This window comes from Heteronotia binoei, unplaced genomic scaffold (assembly GCF_032191835.1).
Source record: "Heteronotia binoei isolate CCM8104 ecotype False Entrance Well unplaced genomic scaffold, APGP_CSIRO_Hbin_v1 ptg000303l, whole genome shotgun sequence".
Taxonomy (NCBI): domain Eukaryota; kingdom Metazoa; phylum Chordata; class Lepidosauria; order Squamata; family Gekkonidae; genus Heteronotia; species Heteronotia binoei.
This window is the reverse complement of record NW_026800012.1, coordinates 23,042-43,799: the sequence shown is the minus strand read 5'-3', so window position 1 is coordinate 43,799 and position 20,758 is coordinate 23,042. Positions and strand designations below refer to the sequence as shown.

At 45.0% G+C, this 20,758-nt stretch overlaps 1 protein-coding gene across 1 annotated transcript in view; it reads left to right on the top strand.

The window, feature by feature from the left end:
* The window catches only part of LOC132590571 (transient receptor potential cation channel subfamily M member 6-like), an 80,312-nt gene that overhangs the window by 42,101 nt on the left and 17,453 nt on the right, over positions 1-20,758 (top strand). Inside the window, exons 16-20 of the mRNA XM_060263508.1 lie at positions 58-338; positions 2,589-2,817; positions 4,080-4,235; positions 7,456-7,599; positions 8,653-8,781. Of these exons, the coding sequence (XP_060119491.1) occupies positions 58-338; positions 2,589-2,817; positions 4,080-4,235; positions 7,456-7,599; positions 8,653-8,781 (939 nt within the window). The remainder of the gene's footprint in view (positions 1-57; positions 339-2,588; positions 2,818-4,079; positions 4,236-7,455; positions 7,600-8,652; positions 8,782-20,758) is intronic.

The following is a 20,758-nucleotide window of genomic DNA, read 5'->3' as shown; positions in this document are numbered from 1 at the left end:
TGAACTGAGGATTTAGACTGCTTTTAATAGCTTATCTAGATGTTTGTTGACTTGCAGGAAAAATCAGCTGCTCTTCATAAATCTAGGAAGAAGCTGAAAGATGAATTTACTTTCTCAGATGATCAGGAATCAGCTGGCTTCATTTACCCATATAATGATCTCTTGGTTTGGGCAGTATTGATGAAAAGGCAAAAGATGGCCATGTTCTTTTGGCAGCATGGAAAGGAAGCAATGGTCAAGGCAGTGGTGGCTTGCAAACTCTACAGGGCCATGGCTCATGAAGCCAAGCAAAGTAACATGGAGGATGATACATCAGAAGAGCTGAAGAAGTATTCAAAGTAGGGGTTCTCCCTTCACTTGAGTTTATAAAGATTTAAAATGTTCAGAATGGTTTAAATATTTTCCTTTCCAACTAGGATTGTGTAAATGTATGTGCTTGGAGAACTGAAGGAAGTCCTTTGGTTTAACAAGCAAATTAATAAGTGGCTGGGCTTTCCTGGAATGGAAATTGGATGGTGAAAGGTGCCAACAAGTTGCAGCCAACTTACAGTAGCCCTGTAAGGTTTTCAAGGCAAGAGGAGTACATTCATTCCAACGGGTGCTCTCCCAACTAAGAACTGACCAAGACTGACCCAGTTTAGCTACTGATCTCTGATGAGATCAAGCCAGCCTGGTTGCAGCTTAATGAGAAGAAAATGAGTTATTCCTGGAAAAAAAAATATTTATATACATTGTTTCTTACCATCAAGATGGTGTGTGTGTGTGTAATTAGAATAAATTAAAAGAGCTATCAGACAGTAAGACAGACAGTAAAATCCTAGAAATAAACTCTTAACACAATTAAAATATTAATTTCAGCCTAAATTAGAAACTTCTCAAAAGGGACCATAATTTAATAAAAAGGTATAAATTCAATAAAAGGTAAAATTTTGTACATCCTATAAAATTATACATGGCTTTCTCTGTAAAGGTGCTCTAGAGAGCTGTGGCTGCTATAGAAAAAGCCACAACCACATTACTTATAAATGAGATGTTCTTCTTAATTTTTTTTAAAAAATATGTATTTGAAAAGGTTTAAATAAAGAGTCTGATGCATTGCTTCTGAATTCTTATATTGGTCATGTAGGTAAAAGGGTTCCTCCGCCCTCCACTGCTAGGATCATAAAGGCTATTTTCTTGACTTCTGTACTCCCTAATATGGCAGCATTTGTCATGCATAGCACCAAAACAAAGCTCAATGACTTTAAACAGAGTTATAAAAGAGCAAAGTCTAAGTCCAGTAGCACCTTAAAGACCAATAAGATTTAAGGTCAAAACTCCTTTTGTCAGAAAACTTATGCCCTGAAAATCTTGTTGGTCTTTAAAATGCTACTGGACTCAAATGCTGATCTTCTACTGCAGAGCAATATTCTACCCACCAGAAACCGTCTTCATAGATTTAGAATTATGCTGTCTTTAGTGGTTAGCACAAAACATTGCAAAAAAAAAAATTGAGCACTCTCTCCAGTGTGCACCAAACTCTCCAAGTAACTCTCAGTGACCCATCCCTGGGGATAAAACCCCCACCATTTGCCTATATTCATTGTTCCCTTTTACTTACTGTAGCTGGTTACAACTTTCACTTCTCAATAGATAGATAGTAGAAATTATGGGGTTTTCCTCATTATTTTCTTCATTGCCCTAATTTTTGAAGTACTGTATATGTCATGGACCCCATCAGTTCTGTGACTTGTAGATTGGGAATTCTGTGACTGGAACAGTTGCATCTTGTAGGTTTACCAACTGCAGGGGGACATTCTCAGGCATTATGTATTGGTAGAGCAGATATCCTCATTCTTTACATCACTGCTGTATCAGCCAAAGCTGGTATGAGCCTACAAGCACCGCAGCTCCATTGTAAATTACATAGCTCTGCTATGAGCTGACTCAAATGTTCAGGTGCAGACAGAAGTCGAGCTCATGAACTATAGACAGAGAGGCCAACATGGAATGATTCTTGTTTTTTATAGTTACTAAAAATTCTCTAACCTAAACTAGAGACATGTGACAAGTGGGTAATCATTTTAGATGGAAAGCATCCAACCCCAAGGCTGAGATTAAAGCTGTTTTGTTTTCCAGCAGGCAGTATCTCCCTCAACAATCCACCTTCCTTTTTTTAAAGCTCTTTACTCCTCCCATGAGTTTTAGTAAGCCAAGTTCTGCTATCAGTATATTTCTTTTATATGCTGAACTAGGTAAATCCATTGGTTTGACTCTGAAGAAGCTTGGGATCTTTATGAGGCTCCATATGAGTGTAACCATGCTACTGAAATCAATGTGAATTCTGCCATGGGCATTGTAAGTGATCATCAATAAGCCACACAAAAGGAGGCTAGTAAAAAAAAGTATAGAATTATTTTAGAAGAATTTGCCTTTTTTCTGTACAATAGGGAAATTACGATGTCATATGTGGAGGTACTCCTGTTACTTCAAAACAATGCCCGTTAGAATGAATGAAATTTGTTTAATTACTTGCCATGGTTATTTTTGCTGTATCAGTAGTCTAAAATTTGCAGTGTTTTTCATCTGCTTTCTCTTTGTTTTTGCAGTGAGTTTGGGCAGCTTGCTCTAGATGTGTTGGATAATGCATTCAAACAGAATGAGCAGATGGCCATGAAGCTGCTGACATATCAGCTGAAGAACTGGAGTAATTCAACATGCCTGAAGCTGGCTGTGTCAGCTGGTTTATTACCTTTTGTATCCCACACATGTACACAGATGCTCTTGACCGACATGTGGATGGGGCGCTTGAAGATGAGGAAGAATTCCTGGCTTAAGGTAACTCACTTCTTAGCAGTGCCATAGTCTGACGTGCAGAAGGGAGCGATATTAAGGTTGGTGCCAATAAGGTGCTAGTTTATGTGGTGACCTCAAAGTGGCACTACACATCAAGGGTCTCTCTTGCTTCAATTTTATAGTATAATTTTTGAAGTAAAAGTCCATTATGAAATAAAGGAAGTCATTGCATGAGAAAATTCTCCACTAGAATCAAAAGTTAGATTTTACGAACAGGGTAGCATGGACCAGATCTGCTGTGATCCTAGGTCTAGTTCACATGTTTCATCCTTCCTGCAAGGTATTCTATTCATCACTAGATATGGTTCAGCATGTGTGAACCTGGTGGTCAAAGCAGCAATTCTGGTAAACAATGCAACATTTATCACAGTCATGATACTGACAAAAATTACTACCAGTGCTACCAGCTATTGCCCAGTTGATACTGTGGGTTCTATGCATAAATTCATGGCAAGGCTCAGCCAAGAATGCTCATACTGAAGAAATGGGTTGTTTTCTTCTCCTACTCTGTTGAGCCACTGGGTGGAGATCAGGAGCGCTGAGCTCAAGACAGCATGTGACTCTGAAGGTTGGGTTCACTGGATGAAGAGGGTGCCAGTTAACTACTCACTGTGCGCTGGCATGTTTTTTCAGATCTTGCATTAAAATGTGAGTATTGCTATTTCTTTGTTGCTATTTGGCCATAACTACAGTTATAGAGGACAAGGTCATAAAATGCATGTAGATTTTTCATCATGTTATACAGGCAGGAATGAAGCAGATGAGTCACTAAAAACAAATTGTACCCTGTGAAGATTTCTTGCAAGGTACTCCTCTCTGTTTCTTGATGTCTCTTGGAAAGCATTGCCTTCTAAGAATATTGTAAGGAAGGCAGAGTACCTTGCACTTCCGTAAACCATTAAAAAAAATCTTCGCTGCTATCCCACAGCAGCATTTTCATTCTTTTTCTGCCAAAACAAACAGATTTAAAAGTTCTTATGCATGACTCAATCATAACTTTCAAATCAACAGTGGCTACTGCTTTTTGCTGTGTTGTTCTCGCATTGTGATAATGAATTTTCAGTCCTTCCCCACTCAAAAGCAATTGTCTCCTGGATACATTTAGGTGTGTTCTGGATTTTTTTGTTGTTGCTTATGCTGGTTTTTCCCCTCCCCCCTTCCTCAGAGATGACTTCTCATTCTTAGTACTAGAGGAAGGAAAAGTAGGAGTACTGAATGAATTAGTATTCATATTTTTTTTAAAGGTGATTCTGAGTATTCTTTTACCTCCTACTATTTTGATGCTGGAATTTAAAAGCAAGGCTGAAATGTCTCATGTACCTCAGTCACAAGATTTCCATCAGTTCACGTGGTACCATGGTGATCCCAGCATCTCCAGTGGAAAAGAAGACCTCTCATTGGTTAGTAAGGTGCTAGACTTAACATTTCATTTTACTAAATATGGATAGGTCCAGGGATTTAATTATGGAACAGTTTGTGTTAAAATGTTGTAGTTTTAAGATGCGATTCTGCTTCTGTTATAGTGTGTTAGAGATCTATCAACCTGCAGTTCCCTTTGTGTTTGAAGGAGGCAGGGGCAGACCAAGATGTTAAAACAGCCCTGGCGTGAGGTCAGCCAAATTGTCATGGGACTGGCAACCCTGCAAGGGCTACAACTCAACCTAGGGTTGCCAGGTCTGTGTTGGAAAATACCTTGAGACTGTGGGGATGAAGCCAGGAGAGGGTGGGGTTTGGGGAGAGAAGGGGCTTCAGCATGGTACAATGTCATAGAGTCCACCCTTCAAAGCAGCCATTTTCTCCGGGGGAGCTGATCTCTGCCATCTGGAGATCAGTTGTAAAAGCAGATCTCCAGGCCCCACCTGGAGGCTGGCAACCATAACTCAATCCCAGGTAGTTGCAGTGCTGACAAGCAAAAAGTGATGGGTTGCCCAGTGAACAAACACTTGTTATCTGCATTGTTACAGCCAGGGTCAAAGCCAAGACCTGCTTGTTCATGGCTATCAGTGACCCTCCAGGAAGGATGACCTGAAGGGGCTGAGGTTAGTGAGTTTATGGTAACGGTTTTAGAACTAGAAGGGGAAAATGTTTATTGCTTATGTACTGTATTACAAAAAGGGAGGGAGGGTCTTCCTCTAGACCAGGAGTGTCAAACACATTTTTATGAGGTCCAGATCTTACATAAATGTGACCTTGTTGGGCTGGGCCATGTGTGTCATAAAATGTAATGCCAGGTAGCGGTGATATAAACTTTATAAAGGATACAGACAAACAAAAAGATCTTTTTTTTAAAAAAAACTTAAAATAAAACATGCTTAAAACATTAGCACTCATTGGTCTTGAAAGTGCTTTCTATCTATCTATCCCATGTGATCCAGGGAACTGGGAAAAGGAAGCTCTGGCTGTTTCCTTTCTTCCTTCCTCAGGGGACTGGGGGGAAGGGGAACCTCAGCCAATAGAAGGAAGAGAGGTTTGACTTAGTAGCTCTGTTGTGCAGTTGGGAGAACCTGGCAAAACAAGCTATTCCTTCCCAAGGGAGGAGCCTCAGCCAATGGAGAAAATAGAGAATCTGCTCTGTAGCTCCTGTGTTATTGAGCAAGCATAGCAAGGCAAGCTGTGAGGAAGCAAGAAAGAGGGAGAAGGAAGCAGATGACAGTCAGTTGATTGGGGGCCTGATAGGAGTCCTCTGGGGGTGTGATTTGACACCCGGCCCATTACTTTATGAGTTGCTTCCCATTTCTTCATATAGCAACATTCACCCAAAGGCTATTCTGACATATTGGGTAGCCTGTGATATAGTTATTGCAATGGAACAATCTATTTCATGCTGTGATATTTATGTGTGTTAGTTTAGTACCATGAGATGGAGTTCCTGGTTATTAGTTAGAACTGTAGACTGCATGGTCTCCCTCATCCTGAAATCATTTACTCCCATACCTATATCTTCTTGCTAATGAATTGATGTTGTTTTGAACACATTAGTAGGAGTGCGCAAAAAAAAAAAATCAGGATTTTTCAGGTTCCGGTATATTGGTATTTTTTGATATTCCCAAATCCCAATACCAATATGATATTTGGAATCAAGATTTTTGACAACCCAGAGTTTTTTCCAGCTCTATTATATCCTATGGGGACCATTATAGTCAATATTCCCCATACAATATAATGGGGAGATGTTCCAGGGGTATCCTGAGGGATGGAGGGGCCCTCTTATATGAATACTGTGTACAATTCTGGTCACTGCACCTCAAAAAAGATATTATAGCATTGGAAAAAGTGCAGAAAAGGGCAACTAGAATGGTTAAAGGTTAAAACGCTTGGGGCTCTTTAGTTTGGAGAAACGTCGACTATGGGGTGACATGATAGAGGTTTACAAGATTATGCATGGAATACAGAAGGTAGAGAAAGAAGTACTTTTCTCCCTTTCTCACAATATGAGAACTCATGGGCATTCAATGAAATTGCTGAGCAGTCAGGTTAGAACTGATAAAAGGAATTACTTCTTCACCCAAAGGGTGTTAACATGTGGAATTCATCAGTGGCTATTAACCACAGCTTATTGTTGGAACTCTCTGTCTGGAGCAGTGATGCTCTGTATTCTGGTGCTTGGGAGGGGCACAGTGGAAGGGCTTCTAGCCCCACTGGTGGACCTCTAGATGGCACTTGGGTTTGTTTGGGTTTTTTTGGCCACTGTGTGACACAGAGTGTTGGACTGGATAGGCCATTGACCTGATCCAACATGGCTTCTCTAATGTTCTTATAGGTAGAGGCACCAAATTTGCAACATAGCTGCTTGTGCCTCTCCACAAAATAACCACCAAGCTTCAAAAAGATTGGACCAGGCAGTCCAATTCTATGGGGCCCCAAAGAAGGTGTCTCCATTTTTCATTGTTTCTGCAAGCTGAGAGCAAATTCTGAAGGAATTAAAAGGGACAGAGATCCATTTAATTGCCCTTTAAATGCAGTTATTGGGCATTCCTGGACAGTCCAAAATATTTGGATAAATATATTTTGGATAAATATTTTGGATAATTTTCTATATTGGATTTCTGAAAATACACTCTGGTCTGTATTTGGTTGAGAAAATAACCCCCCAAATACCAATGGTTGTTGGGGGGTTTTCTCAGGTACAACCAAATGCGCATCCCTACACACTAGCATCTCCTGAGTGAATTTAAAAGTAGACATCTGACAGAGTACTATATTCCAGATTTGCATGCCTTTACTCCTTGAGTACGCTTGCTGCTGGTTGTTACTGGTTTGGGCTTTATTAGTTTGTTTTCAATTTTAAATTCTTACTCGTCTTAATAATAAATGAAATATATCATTATATTTAACATATTTTGACATTTCCCACTAGATGAACAGATTGTTTATACCTACCCCATGTCATCTGTTCCAGTTCAAAACAGTAACCTTAGAATGACCCTTTATATTTACAGTTTAAATCTGCCTGTTAAACACATGGTATGGTTCACTATAAATAATATTATTCTCTGTGTGTGTATCCACAAAGTTTCAATATATTTTGCTTTTTGCTTATGAATGTAAATTGAATAATAAAAAATTGCTTATGCAGCTGGATGATATTTGTTAACACTTAATCCATATTTCTTTATAAAGAATGATTATGATTTAGAGAGAGGAAAGGAGAAACAAGATGAAAAGCAGTCTTTTCCTATCAACAATGAACAGGGAAACCTTCCTCAAACTAGGAAAATCTACGAATTCTACAATGCCCCAATTGTCAAGTTCTGGTTTCACACGGTCAGTTACTATTTATATTGTAGACATATTTATTCAAATTGCAATATGGAGGACAAACCATTTCATATAGCACTAAAATGAACATAATCTTTACAGAGAATGACACACCAACAAAAAAATAATTTTGGCATTTTAATTACTTAAAAATCTGCCTAATTAAAAAAAAAGAGTTGTATTCTAAAAAAAGGGGAGGGGAATGGATCCAACCCTGCATTGTGTGAGTTGAAGGGCCCTCCAGCTTCTGCAAGAAGGGGGGCAATCTTCATAAATTCAATTTTCTCTCTTCAGCTGCCTTTGCCATATTCCATCCTGCTCCCAAAGGCTGGTTGTCAGGAGGAGAAACTCCATCTTACTTGAAATTTAACGATTTTCTTCATAGTTTTGAGAGATGCTATTATGCTCGACTTCATATACCTGAAAACGTTGCACTAGCAAGACAAAGAAACTATTCAAAGATAATTTATACTGGTTTTGTTCTATTTATTCTAGTGACTGGCAACATAACTATATGTGGTGCTGAAGTGCAATCTAATAAATTTAGTATATCATATTTGTTCTTTTTTCATGTTAGTCTGTCTGTCTTCATAGGGCTGATTCACGTAAAACCTTTTCACCTCTTCTGCCATATGTGTGCTCATTTCAACAGTTGAAATTTGTGAAACTGAAACTTGTGGATCTTGTCTATGTCAGCTTCCATAATTACAGAACAGGGGTGGTCTTAGCCATAGGGTAAAAAGGCAGGTGCCCTGAGGTCCCACTCTGGAAGGGACCCTGACCCCCCCATAGCCCTGCCCCCCTGAGAAAAGGGAGAAGATCAGGCTCCTACCACCAAAACCAGCAAGAACCCCTGATGCAGAAACATATTTACCTGTTCTTGATTATCTTGAAAGTTGAAACAGGAGCTCCTTTCATGCCTTTAGTACTTTTTATGCATTCCATAAGTGAGTTGGGGGGAGCTGTCTGTTTACACAGGATGTGTAAACAGACAGCCCCCACCCCCCAATACTTATATAGCTGTCTATTTACACAGGATGTGCATTGTGTGTTCTGTAGATGGCCTATTTAGCATTCCTCATGCTATTCACTTATACTGTCTTGGTGAAGATGGACTCAACACCCAGTGTGCAAGAGTGGCTTGTCATCATCTATATTTTCACCACCTCCATTGAGAAAGTCAGAGAGGTAGGCTCTTTGTTTCATTCTGATTTTGCTGCTGTCCATGTCTATTGCAGGAATTAAGAATATTGGTATATATTTATGTGGGGAAAGAACATTACCTTGAATCAAATTATGTCATGATTCATGAAGAAAAAAAATCACTAGAAGTCCACATTTTAGTAGCTGGCTGAAATTAGACTTCCATCTTGGATCATACTGAAAGGGAGTGTTGGGTGGTTGTTAGGCTTCCCAACCCTCCTGCCCTGGTGGGGGACCCCAGGATTTCCAGCCTCTTCCCCCGCTCCCCAAAAAACCGGAAGCGGGGGAAGGGGGGAAATGGCGCCAAGGAGCGCGGCAAAAGCCCCATCTCGGAGCGGGCGATGGTGCTGCGTGGCTGCCGCCTCTTCTTTGCTCACCGTAGCAGAGCAGCTAAGATGAAGCCGAGAAGAGGCGGCAGCAGCGCAGCGCCATCGTCCGCTCTGCAGTAAAATCAGAGAAGGGGAGGGTGGACGCAGGCCAGGAGCGTGGCGAGCCGCAAATCTGGGTCCTTCTAGGACCCGGACTCACGGCTCGCTACGCTCCTGGCCTGCCTCCACCCTCCCCTTCTCTGATTTCATGGGCCCAGTCGTCTCGTTGCCTCGGCCTGGCCCGTGGGCTGTGAGGGGGAGGCGTTGGGGGGCCCGCCATGTTGTGGTAACTGCGGGGGGGGCGGCCCCGGCGGCGGCACAGCGGGCAGAGCAGGTGGCCGCAGCTGGTGAGGCAGAAGCCCGGGCTGGGTCCTGCAGAGGGGCCGCCCTGGAAGCAGCCGTTGCACAAGAAGCGTGCGGGGGACGCCATCCCCTCCCCCGCCCGGACCCCTCCTGGCCGCCTGGGGATGCCAACCTCCCGGGGGAGAGACGGGGGGGGGGGCGCTTGGGCCGCTCCTCTCCGAAGCTCTCTCAGTGCCACCGGGCAGGGCAAGGGGATTGCAAGATGCTCCCAAGTGAAGGGATAAATCCAGTCTCTTTTCCTGCTCACCGGCACGATGCACGTGAAGCTGTTGCTGCGTTCAGTTTCTCTGCCATAGGGTTGCCAATCCCCAGGTGGGGGCAGGGGATCCCCCAGTTTGGAAACCCTCCCCCCCATCAGGGTCGTCAGAAAGCGGGAGGAGGGGAGGGAAATGTCTGCTGGGCACTCCATTATTCCCTATGGAGATTTATTCCCATAGAAAATCATGGAGAATTGATCCGTGGGTATCTGGGGCTCTGGGGGGGGCTGTTTTTTTGGGGTAGAGGCACCAAATTTTCATTATAGCATCTAGTGCCTCCCCCCAAAATACCCCCCAAGTTTCAAAAAGATTGGACCAGGGGTCCAATTCTATGAGCCCCAAAAGAAGGTGGCCCTATCCTTCATTATTTCCTATGGAAGGAAGGCATTGAAAAGATGTGCCATCCCTTTAAATGTGATGGCTGGAACTCCCTTGGAGTTCATTTATGCTTGTCACACCCTTGCTCCTGGCTCCGCCCCTAATGTCTCCTGGCTCCACCCCCAAAGTCCCCAGATATTTCTGAAATTGGACTTGGCAACCCTAGCGGTTGTTTTTTTGAAGCACTTCAAAGATTATTTATCTTGTAGGTGCCATTTGAATGAATAAAAACTGGCATAAAATTACAACTGCAACATTTTTGTTTGGAGTTCTAGTGGAAACAACCAGTGCTTTGGCTACTGATCCATTAGGCTTTTATCATTTCAGGAAGACAGTTTATCAAGTCCTTCACAGTTTAGCCACTATGCTATTCTGCTCTTTCATGTTCAGATGCGCAACTTCTGGCATCTGTATCAGACTTTATTCTTAATGATACACTTGGAGTAGACCCTGTTCAGCCCCAGTAATACAACCTTCTTTCTCCATGGTGTGGAAATAGGAGGCATGATTAATCTGTAACCTGGTTTTTCTGTTGGCTCATGGAATATATTATACTTTTATGATGATACTGTTTAATTTGTTTTGGTTTACTAAATAATTTTTTTGCTGGATATTGTGTCTTATGCATGGTCAGTGAACTTCTCTGGACATAGTTTTCCTTTTAGATTTTATCAGTTAATTAGTGTGCCCTTAGGAGTTAATTCCTCTAAATATTATTTCACATAGGAGTAGCAATACCATTCAGTTCAGTGGGACTCATAGGCATGCACTTATTTATACAAGTCATTGTTTTAGGTTTGCAGGCCATGATTTTAAAAACATTCTTTCATTTGTGGCCTATCAGTTTGATCTTAGCAGGGTGTAGTTAAGCTCTGCCATATAGTATGTTAAGAATCTTATGACTTTCCAAAGATTGCACTTCTCGCATTTGTTTTAACAAAGCTGAAAAAGCCCTTTAGGGCACCTTTCTTGTTGAAGAAATAATCTGCCATTTTCCACTTCTCAATTTCCAAAACTTCCTTTTCAGGATTGGCATGCCCTTGGCAAAAGAGAAGGATATGTTCTTTTCTCTTTGTACCTAAGTAAACTAATTTATTACTTCAGTTATATGGGCTGGTTTGTTTTTGTTTCCATGCCTTCTGGGGCTTATTCAAGGTTTATCAAAGGTTACAACCTTTTCTTTCCATTTCACCAAAACTCTAGTTTATCTTTTTAAACATTCATGTCTACCAGTCCAGGATTGTCAATTCCCAGTTGGCCACAGGGGGATCCCCTGGTTTGGGGGCCCTCCCCCCCACCCCGCTTCAGGGTTATTAGAAAGTGTGTGTGTGGAAATGTCTGCTGAGCTCTCCATTATTCCCTATGGAAACTAACCTCCATAGGGTATAATGGAGAATCGATCCATGAGTATCTGGGGCTCCGGAGGAGCTCTTTTTTGAAGTAGAAGCACAAAATTTTCAGTATAGCATGCGGTGCCACTCCTAAAAAAACAACAAAAATCCCAAGTTTCAAAAAGATTGGACTGGGGTCCAATTCTATGAGCTCCAAAAGAAGATATCCCCATCCTCCATTATTTCCAGTGGAAGGAAGGCATTTAAAAGGAGCATGGTCCCTTTAAATGTGATGGCCGGGAATCCCTTTGGAGTTCAATCATGCTTGCTACAACCTTGCTTCCGGCTCCAATCCCAAATTCCCCAGATATTTACTGAGTTGGATCTGGCAACCCTAAATTGCACCTTTTACTTTCTTTATTAGAATCATCTAAACCAAAAGCAGAAATACATTTTGGCAGGAACTTTAACAATTTGCTGAGTGTAGAGTCTTTAAGGAATGAGTGAATGATACAACTCAAACATAGGCAGAAGATGGAACTCTGATATTGTTTTGCTGCATTTTTTCCATATTGTGGATAAACGAGTCAAACGTTTTCCTGATCTTGTGCCCCAAAACTGGCTAATTTCCCTGATCCCCTGACAGATCTAAAAATCTCCTGAAAACCCCAGTTGTTTTGCCACCACTTGCCTCCTGGCAGCCTTTTAGAGATGCCTGAAATTTCTACTCAGAAGAATGTACTATTAGGATCTGTTAAAAGAAAGATTTGATCAGTTGGCCCACCATCACACTAGCTCACACTAACTCATGCTAGCTTACACTAACTCAACTTAAAGGAAACACTACCTGCAACCTACAGCAAAGTAGAATCATAATATTTAATTCTCAACCTGGCCCTAAATGTAGATTGTTAAATCCTCAAAGGACCATGTATCCAGAAAGAATATTATTCTGCAAGCTTAGAGGTATGCCTACAATCTGAAAAATGACAGAATGATCTCGGTCCGTATCCAAGGCAAACCATTCAATATCACAGTAATCCAAGTCTATGCTCCAACCACTGATGCAGAAGAGGCTGAAGTGGACCAGTTCTATGAAGATCTAGGCCGGGGTCAGACGCACATAAACTGACGAGATGGGCATGGATGAAAGCCAGATGCATGTCGGATTTTATGCAGTTGTCCAAACATCAGCATCTGGCAATGGTCGTTGGCTCGTTCGTGTCCTGAACTGCCACAACTGAGATGCGGACTTTTTTGATAGTACATTAAATCCAGAATAAGAATGCTTCTGATGACTCCCGCGTGTACTTTCTATGTTTGAACGCTCCATTGTAGCCGACTCGTTGCAAGTGCACATCCGCTTCCCTGCGAGAGCCCACTCCAAATGATATCATTGCGCCAGCAATTGTTGACTCAGCCTTCCATCCTTCCGAGGTCGGTAAAATGAGTACCCAGCTTGCTGGGGCGGGAGGGAAGTGTAATGACCGGGGAAGGCAATGGCAAACCACCCCGTAAAAGGTCTGCCGTGAAAACTTTGTGAAAGCAGCGTCACCCCAGAGTCGAAAACGACTGGTGCTTGCACAGGGGACCTTTCCTAAATGGGGGGGGGGCAAATCACCCACCTTTGCTGTCTCCCCGCCAGGCAGAGAGACAGCAAAGAGAGTTGCTGTGCGCCCCCCCATTTAAACACCACAGCGGGGTGTTTAAAGGGGGGGGGGAGGAAGATCCCGCATCTTTGCTATCTCTCCGCCAGGTGGAGAGACAGCAAAAAGAGTTGACGTGTGCCCCTCCCATTTAAACACCACGGCGGGATGTTTTAATGGGGGGGGGGGGAGAAAGATCCTGCACCTTTGCTATCTCCCCGCGAGGCGGAGAGATAGCAAAGAGAACTCCTGGGCTTCCCTTTCGTTTCTGGGTGTTTAAATGGGGGGGAGGGTCAGATCGCCCACCTTTTCTGACACCTTTAAAAAAAAAAAGCCAAGCACGATATCCCATGGTACTGTGCTTGTGCGAGTGTGAAATGCCATCTCAAAAAATGAGGTCCGGTTGAGCACTCTGATCGACCAGCGACGGGACCCACATAGGATAGAACGATAGCCTGGCTGTTGTCTGATTGGGAAATTGGTTGTGCGGATTATAATAGAGGCGCGTTGCAGATGGATTTAATGGTGAGTGTGACCGCACCCCTACAACACCTTCTAGAATTAACACCAAAAAAAGACTGGAATGCCAAAGTAGGAAGTCAAAAGGTAACTGGAACAACTGACAAGTTTGGCCTTGGAGAACAAAATGAAGCTGGGCAGAGGCTAATAGAGTTTTGTCAAGAGACCAAGCTGGTCATAGCGAACACCCTCTTCCAACAACCTAAAAGATGACTTTACATGTGGACATCACCTGATGGGCAACACAGAAATCAGATTGATTATATACTCTGCTGTCAAAGATGGAGAAGCTCCTTACAGTCAGCAAAAACAAGACCTGGAGCTGACTGTGGCTCAGATCACAAGCTACTCATTGCAAAATTCAAGCTTAAACTGAAGAAAACTGGGGAAGTCGTTAGGCCATTCAGGTTTGACCTTGATCACATCCCTTATGAATATACAGTGAAGGTGAAGAATAGGTTTAAGGAACTAGAGTTGATAGAGTGCCTGAAGAACTATGGACGGAGGTTTATGACTGTTATGTATGTACCTTAAAGTATGTACTTCCTGCTGGCTCATTGCAGCCAGGAAAGCAGAGCTTGGGGACTGTATAAAAATGGGTAGTGAGATCCAAATACCTACTGCCCTGCACCAATCACAGACCCCTGCCTGTTTGAATGAACCAATGGCAGGCTAGTGCGGGAGATTAGAGTTGTATATAGGTTTGGCCCACAGGCCCTTAGTCAGTCTTTGTTGGAAGTAGCCTTCACCATGCTTCCCTTAATAAAGAGCTGTCCTCACTATGATTTTGTCTCTGCAATGCTTTGAACCCACTATATTATAGTGGCGACGAAGGTGGGATCCTGGTAGGTGACGCGGCAACCGGCACCATGCCTTGCAGCAAGCTCCAGCTCTGTGCATCACATCACCATTGCTAACAAGGGTCGCCACACCAGGACAAGAGATGAGTCAGAGCCAAGCTTCCAGCTCCACCAGCACCAGGGAAACAGCTTCTCCGAGGGCCAACCCCGACCAGGCTGTCGTGCCTCGCCCCCATGGGCAACTACCGGAGTTCAACCCCAATCAACCCGAAAGGTGGAACCGATGGGTGAAGCAACTCAACTTCTACCTCCTCTACCATGACGTCAAAAATGAACGGAAGCAGAAACAGCTTTTGCTTAGCCTCTGTGGAGAAGACACACTGGTGCTGGCAGAGAACCTGATGTTGCCAGTGCAACTGACTGATGACACTTCCACATGCAAGGTCATTACAGAGAGGCTCACAGAGCATTTTTCACCCGCGCCGACACAGCCCTGTGACTAGAATACCACAAGAGGATACAGAATGTCAGCAAGACCGCTTTGACCTTCTTAGCTGAACTGCGCTGCCTGGCCCGAAATTGTGATTTCGCGAGCCTCGATGAAGCGCTGTTGTGCTGTTTCGTGGCCTCCACGACAAGAAGCTACAGGCCAAACTGACGAGACACAAGAAGCTTATGCTGGCAGACGCCCTGGACAAGGCATCCGCATACGAGAAGTCACATAAGGAGCGGTGTACCATTGCAATGAACCAAGTCGCCAGCAGGTCTAACTCAGAAGACTCCAGCAAGGAAGACGCACTTCAGACATGCCAGGCCCCGAATCGCCAACAGCCACATGCCACTGACCCTACCTCAACGGGAGGATGCGCGAGCTGCAGGGAAGCCCACGAGCGCCGTTCCTGCAAGTTTTGGAACGCTGTCTGCCGCACGTGTGAAAAAACGGGGCACCTCGCACAGATGTGTCAGTCGAAGTTGCTGCGCCCTGGCGGAAAACCGCGACAGAAAGATGGCCACCGCCATGAAGTCACATTCATGGAGGACATCCCTGCGCTCACCGAGGCGAGGGACCCGGTATGCCAGCTTCCCATGCCCTCCCCGGCCAAGTACAAGGTGACTATACTCATAGCAGGCAGGCCCTGCCAGATGGAAGTTGATTCGGGGGCGGGCCAGATAGTAATATCAGCCTGGACATTCAGGGAACTGTGCCTGAAAAGGGAAGCCCAGTTGAGCTCATCCCCCTTTGTAGTCCGGGACTTTCAGAAGAGGGAGGTCGCAGTACTGGGAGTAGGAAATGTCCATGTCAAGTATTGGGATGGTCCTGGTTCAAGGCCCTGGGAATCCGGGTAACCGGCATCCATCACATGCCCACGCCCTCCCAGACTAATTTCCAGAGGGTGTGCAAAGAATTCCCTGCCATTTTTGACAGCAGCCTGGGTACCTACATGGGAGAACCAGTGACCCTACAACTAAACCCCAATGTGCAGCCTATTAGATTGAAGGCCCAGCAGGTGCCCCTGGTGTTAAAGCCCAAGATAGAGGAGTTGGATCGCCTCATGGCTCAAGGGATACTGGAGCCGGTGGCGAATGCCAAATGGGAAACCCCCATAGTCACTCCAGTAAAGCCCAATGGCAGCATGCACATTTGTACAGATTACAAATGTACGATAAACAAGGCACTGCAAGGCCATGCTTATCTGGTGCTGCTGGTGGGTCATGTGTTGGCCTTGCTGGCAGGAGCAAAGATTTTTGAAAAGCTAGATTTGGCTTAGGCTTATCAGCAGCTTCCAGTAGACGCCGCCACTGCAGACCCCCAGACTATCGTCACACACAGGGGGGCTTTCAGGGTCAAACAGCTGAAGTTCGGCATCAGCATGGCCCCTGGAATCTTCCAGAACTTAATGGACTCTCTCCTTAAAGGCATTCCCAGGGTCCAGCCGTTATTCGATGATTTGCTGATCGCCACAGCCACGGAGGAGAAATTCGCATCCTGCCTCCTAACAGTATTACAGTATCACTCAATGCACAGCAGCCAAGAAGGTCAGAGCGCCTGCTCCGGCTGCAACACCACTGAGGATGTTCTCCGCAGCTGAGAATGAAATGTCTGGAAGGAAAACTTTCTCCAGTAGAACACGACACTTGAGCCCGAAAGATTCTACAAACCCTAATGATGTTACCAGCCATGAAAACCTGAAATCTTTGATAGTATTACAGCGGTTCGACTGGGCAGGGTTGAACGTCAAGAGAGAGAAATGTGAATTGAGGGTTAGCAGCATTGACTTCCTGGGCTACAGGGTGGATGAGCAAGGGATTCACCCAGCAAGGGACAAAATCAGGGCGATTTGTGATGCACCAGTGCCCAGGAACAAGGCGGACCTACAATCATTTTTGCGACTTCTAAATTTCTACCACGCCTTCCTTCCCCACAAGGTGGCAGTAGCAGAACCTCTGCACCGCCTACTGGACAAAAGGGCTCTGTGGGTTTGGGGTCGCCGGCAAGCCTTGGCATTTCAGAAGGTAAAAGACATTTTGACTTCCAACAGCTTGCTGGCACACTTTGACGAGCGGCTGCCAGTCGTCTTGGCCTACGATGCGTCATCCTATGGGGTGGGGGCGGTCTTAGCTCATGTGCTGCCGGATGGCTGCGAGGTCCCATGGCATACTATTCCCGAACCTTGCAAAAGCCGGAGCGCAATTACGCGCAGATTGACAAGGAGGGTCTGGCTATAGTTGCAGGGGTAAAGAAATGTCATGACTATTTGTGTGGCCGGCCCTTCACAATACACACAGACCGCAAGCCCTTGCTAGGACTGTTTGCCCCCAACCACCAGATGCCACAAATACTTTCACTGCGAGTCTTGCAGTGGTCCCTCTTCCTTGCAGGGTACCAGTACGGCCTATGCTACCGACTGGGGAAGGCAATGGGCCATGCAGATGCGTTGAGCCAACTGCTGCTGCCTTCCATGGACCCAGATCCTGCCCCAGCTTACCAGATCATGTCATTGGAGTTCCTTCCGGACCGCCGGTACATGCTACGGACATTGCCCGACGCTCCAGGAAAGACAAGATCCTCTTGCGGGTCCTGGACTGGGTGTGGAGGGGATGGCCGGTGGGCCGGGTGGGGTCAAAATTCTCCATGTTTGTATCCTGCCAAGACAAATTTTCTGTATACAAGGGGTGTCTGTTGTAGGGAAACAGGGTAGTGGTACCCCTGGTTTTAAGACAGCGGGTCCTCAGTGCACTACACGAGACACACCCCGGTATTGTGAGCATGAAGGTGCTAGACTGCTGTTATGTCTGGTGCCAGCGATTGATGATGCCATTGAGTCCTGGGTAGCTCGTTGCCAGCCATGCCAGGAGACTCGACCAGCTCCGCCTAGAGCCATAGGTCAACAGTGGGAACACACACGAAACCCCTGTTCCTGCCTGCATTTAGATTTTGCAGGTCCTTCCAGGAACAGGTATTCTTCTTGATCATAGATTCCCACTCCAAGTGGCTAGAGGTAATCCCGGTAGCATCCACTTCCACCAGAGTGGCACTAGGGACGCTCCGAAGGGTTTTTGACATGCACGGGTTGCCAGATACCCTTGTCTTGGACAACGGGATGGCATTCACTTTGGCCGAGTTCCAACACTTTTGTGGCCGAAATATAATAAAGCATATAAGGTCAGCCCCCTTCCATCCTGCCACAAATGGCCAAGCAAAGTGGATGGTGTGGGCTATCAAAGAATCACTCTGCCGCATCGTCCAGAGTGACTGGGAAGCCCACCTAGCCGAATGCCTACTCACCCAACACTACACCCCCAGTACAGTAACCGGCTGAAGCCCAGCGGAACTGCTCATGGGTAGGAGGCTTAACACATTACTAGACCGCATGCATGCGGACTGGGCCCCAAACCTACAGGAGGTACCAGAGACTGTCCGGGTGCCCAGAGGATTTGACACAGCGGATTTGGTGTTAGCTAAAAACTTTGAAGGGGGAGCGGCATGGATACCGGCCCGGGTCTCCAGGGTACTCAGGGGAGCCAGTTTGGTGTAGTGGTTAAGTGTGCAGACTCTTATCTGGGAGAACCGGGTTTGATTCCCCACTCCTCCACTTGCACCTGCTAGCATGGCTTTGGGTCAGCCATAGCTCTGGCAGAAGTTGTCCTTGAAAGGGCAGCTGCTGTGAGAGCCCTCTCCAGCCCCACCCACCTCACAGGGTGTCTGTTGTGGGGGGAGGAAGGTAAAGGAGATTGTGAGCCGCTCTGAGACTCTTTGGAGTGGAGAGCGGGATATAAATCCAATATCTTCTTCTTAATGTATGAGGTCACCTCAGAAGAGGGATTCACAATGAGGTGACACATAGACCAATTATGGCCCCGTGAGGCACCAGAAGGCAGGGTAACAAGCCCCGATAGCTCACCAGTCGACAGTACGGAGGTAGAGATGAAAGAAGCGACTGCCCCGGCGGCTGCGGCTCAACAAACACACGCGCCACAAGGGGAATCGGAACATCTGGCCAGAGCCGAGCATCAGAAAGATCCCGAACCACTGGCCGAGGCTACAACGCTACCAGGCCCCCAGCCCGCTGCAACTGAGGCTGCAACCTCCCCTCATGTGGCCCCAGAACTCAGAAGGTCAACACGCGAGTGGCGCAAGCCAGCATACCTACAGGACTTCGTACAATAGGGCTTGCAAACTTAGGGGGGCGGGATGTTATGTATGTGCCTTAAAGTATGTACTTCCTGCTGGCTCATTGGAGCCAGGAAAGCAGAGCTTGGGAACTGTATAACAATGGGTAGTGAGATCCAAATACCTGCCACCATGCATCAATCACAGACCCCTGCCTGTTTGAATGAACCAACGGCAAGCCAACATGGGAGATTAGAGTTGTATATAGGTTTGGCCCACAGGCCCTTAGTCTTTGTTGGAAGTAGCCTTCACCATGCTTCCCTTAATAAAGAACTGTCCTCACTATGATCTCATCTCTGCAATGCTTTGAACCCACTATATTACAGTGACATTGTACAGAAAGCAGCAATCAGCACCATCCCAAAGAAAAAGAAATGCAAGAAAGCAAAGTGGCTGTCTGATGAGGCTTTACAAATAGCTGAGGAAAGAAGGAAAGTGAAACGCAAAGGTGAAAAGGAAAGATTCACCCAACGGAATGCAGATTTCCAGAGAACAGCAAGGAGAGATAAGGAGGCCTTCCTGAAGGAACAATGCAAAGCAATAGAGGAAAATAATAGAATGGGAAGGACAAGAGATCTCTTCAAGAAAATTGGAGAAATCAAGGAAACATTTTGTGCAAAGATAGCCATGATAAAGGACAAAAATGGTAGGGACCTAACAGAAGCAGAAAAGGTCAGGAAGAGGTGGCAAGAATACACAGAAGAATTATACAAGAAGGATAATGTCCTGGACAACCATGGCAGTAAAATCGATGACCTTGAGTCAGACATCCTGGAGTGTGAAGTCAAATGGGCCTTAGAAAGCATTACTAACAACAAAGTGAGCGGAGATGATGATATCCCAGTTGAGCTATTCAAAGTCCTAAAACACAATGCTGTTAAAGTGATGCACACATTATGTCAACAAATTTGGAAAACACAACAGTGGCCACAGGATTGGAAAAGATCAGTTTATATTCCAATCCCAAAGAAGGGTAATGCCAAGGAATGTTCAAACTACCACACCATTGCACTCATTTCACATGCCAGCAAGGTCATGTTAAAGATCCTACAAGCTAGGCTTCAGCAGTATGTCAGTCGGAAACTACCAGAAGTTCAAGCTGGGTTTCGGAGAGGTAGAGGAACTAGAGATCAAATTGCCAACATTCGATGGATTATGGAGAAAGCACGCGAGTATCAGAAAAACATCTATTTCTGCTTCATTGACTATGCTAAAGCCTTTGTTTGTGTGGATCACAACAAACTGTGGAAAGTCCTTAAAGATATGGGAGTACCAGACCAGCTCACATGTCTCCTGAGAAACCTGTATAAGGGTCAAGAAGCAACTGTCAGAACGGGATATGGAACAACTGATTGGTTTAGAATACGAAAAGGAGTTCAACAAGGATGTATATTGTCACCCTGCTTATTTAATTTATATGCAGAGTACATCATGTGGAATGCTGGCCTAGATGAAACAGAAGCCAGAATTAAGATTGCCGGAAAAAACATCAACAACCTCAGATATGCAGATGACACTACTCTAATGGCAGAAGTGAGGAGGACCTAAAGAACCTCTTGTTGAGGGTGAAAGAGGAGAGCACAAAAGTAGGATTGAAACTCAACATAAAAAAACTAAGATCATGGCAT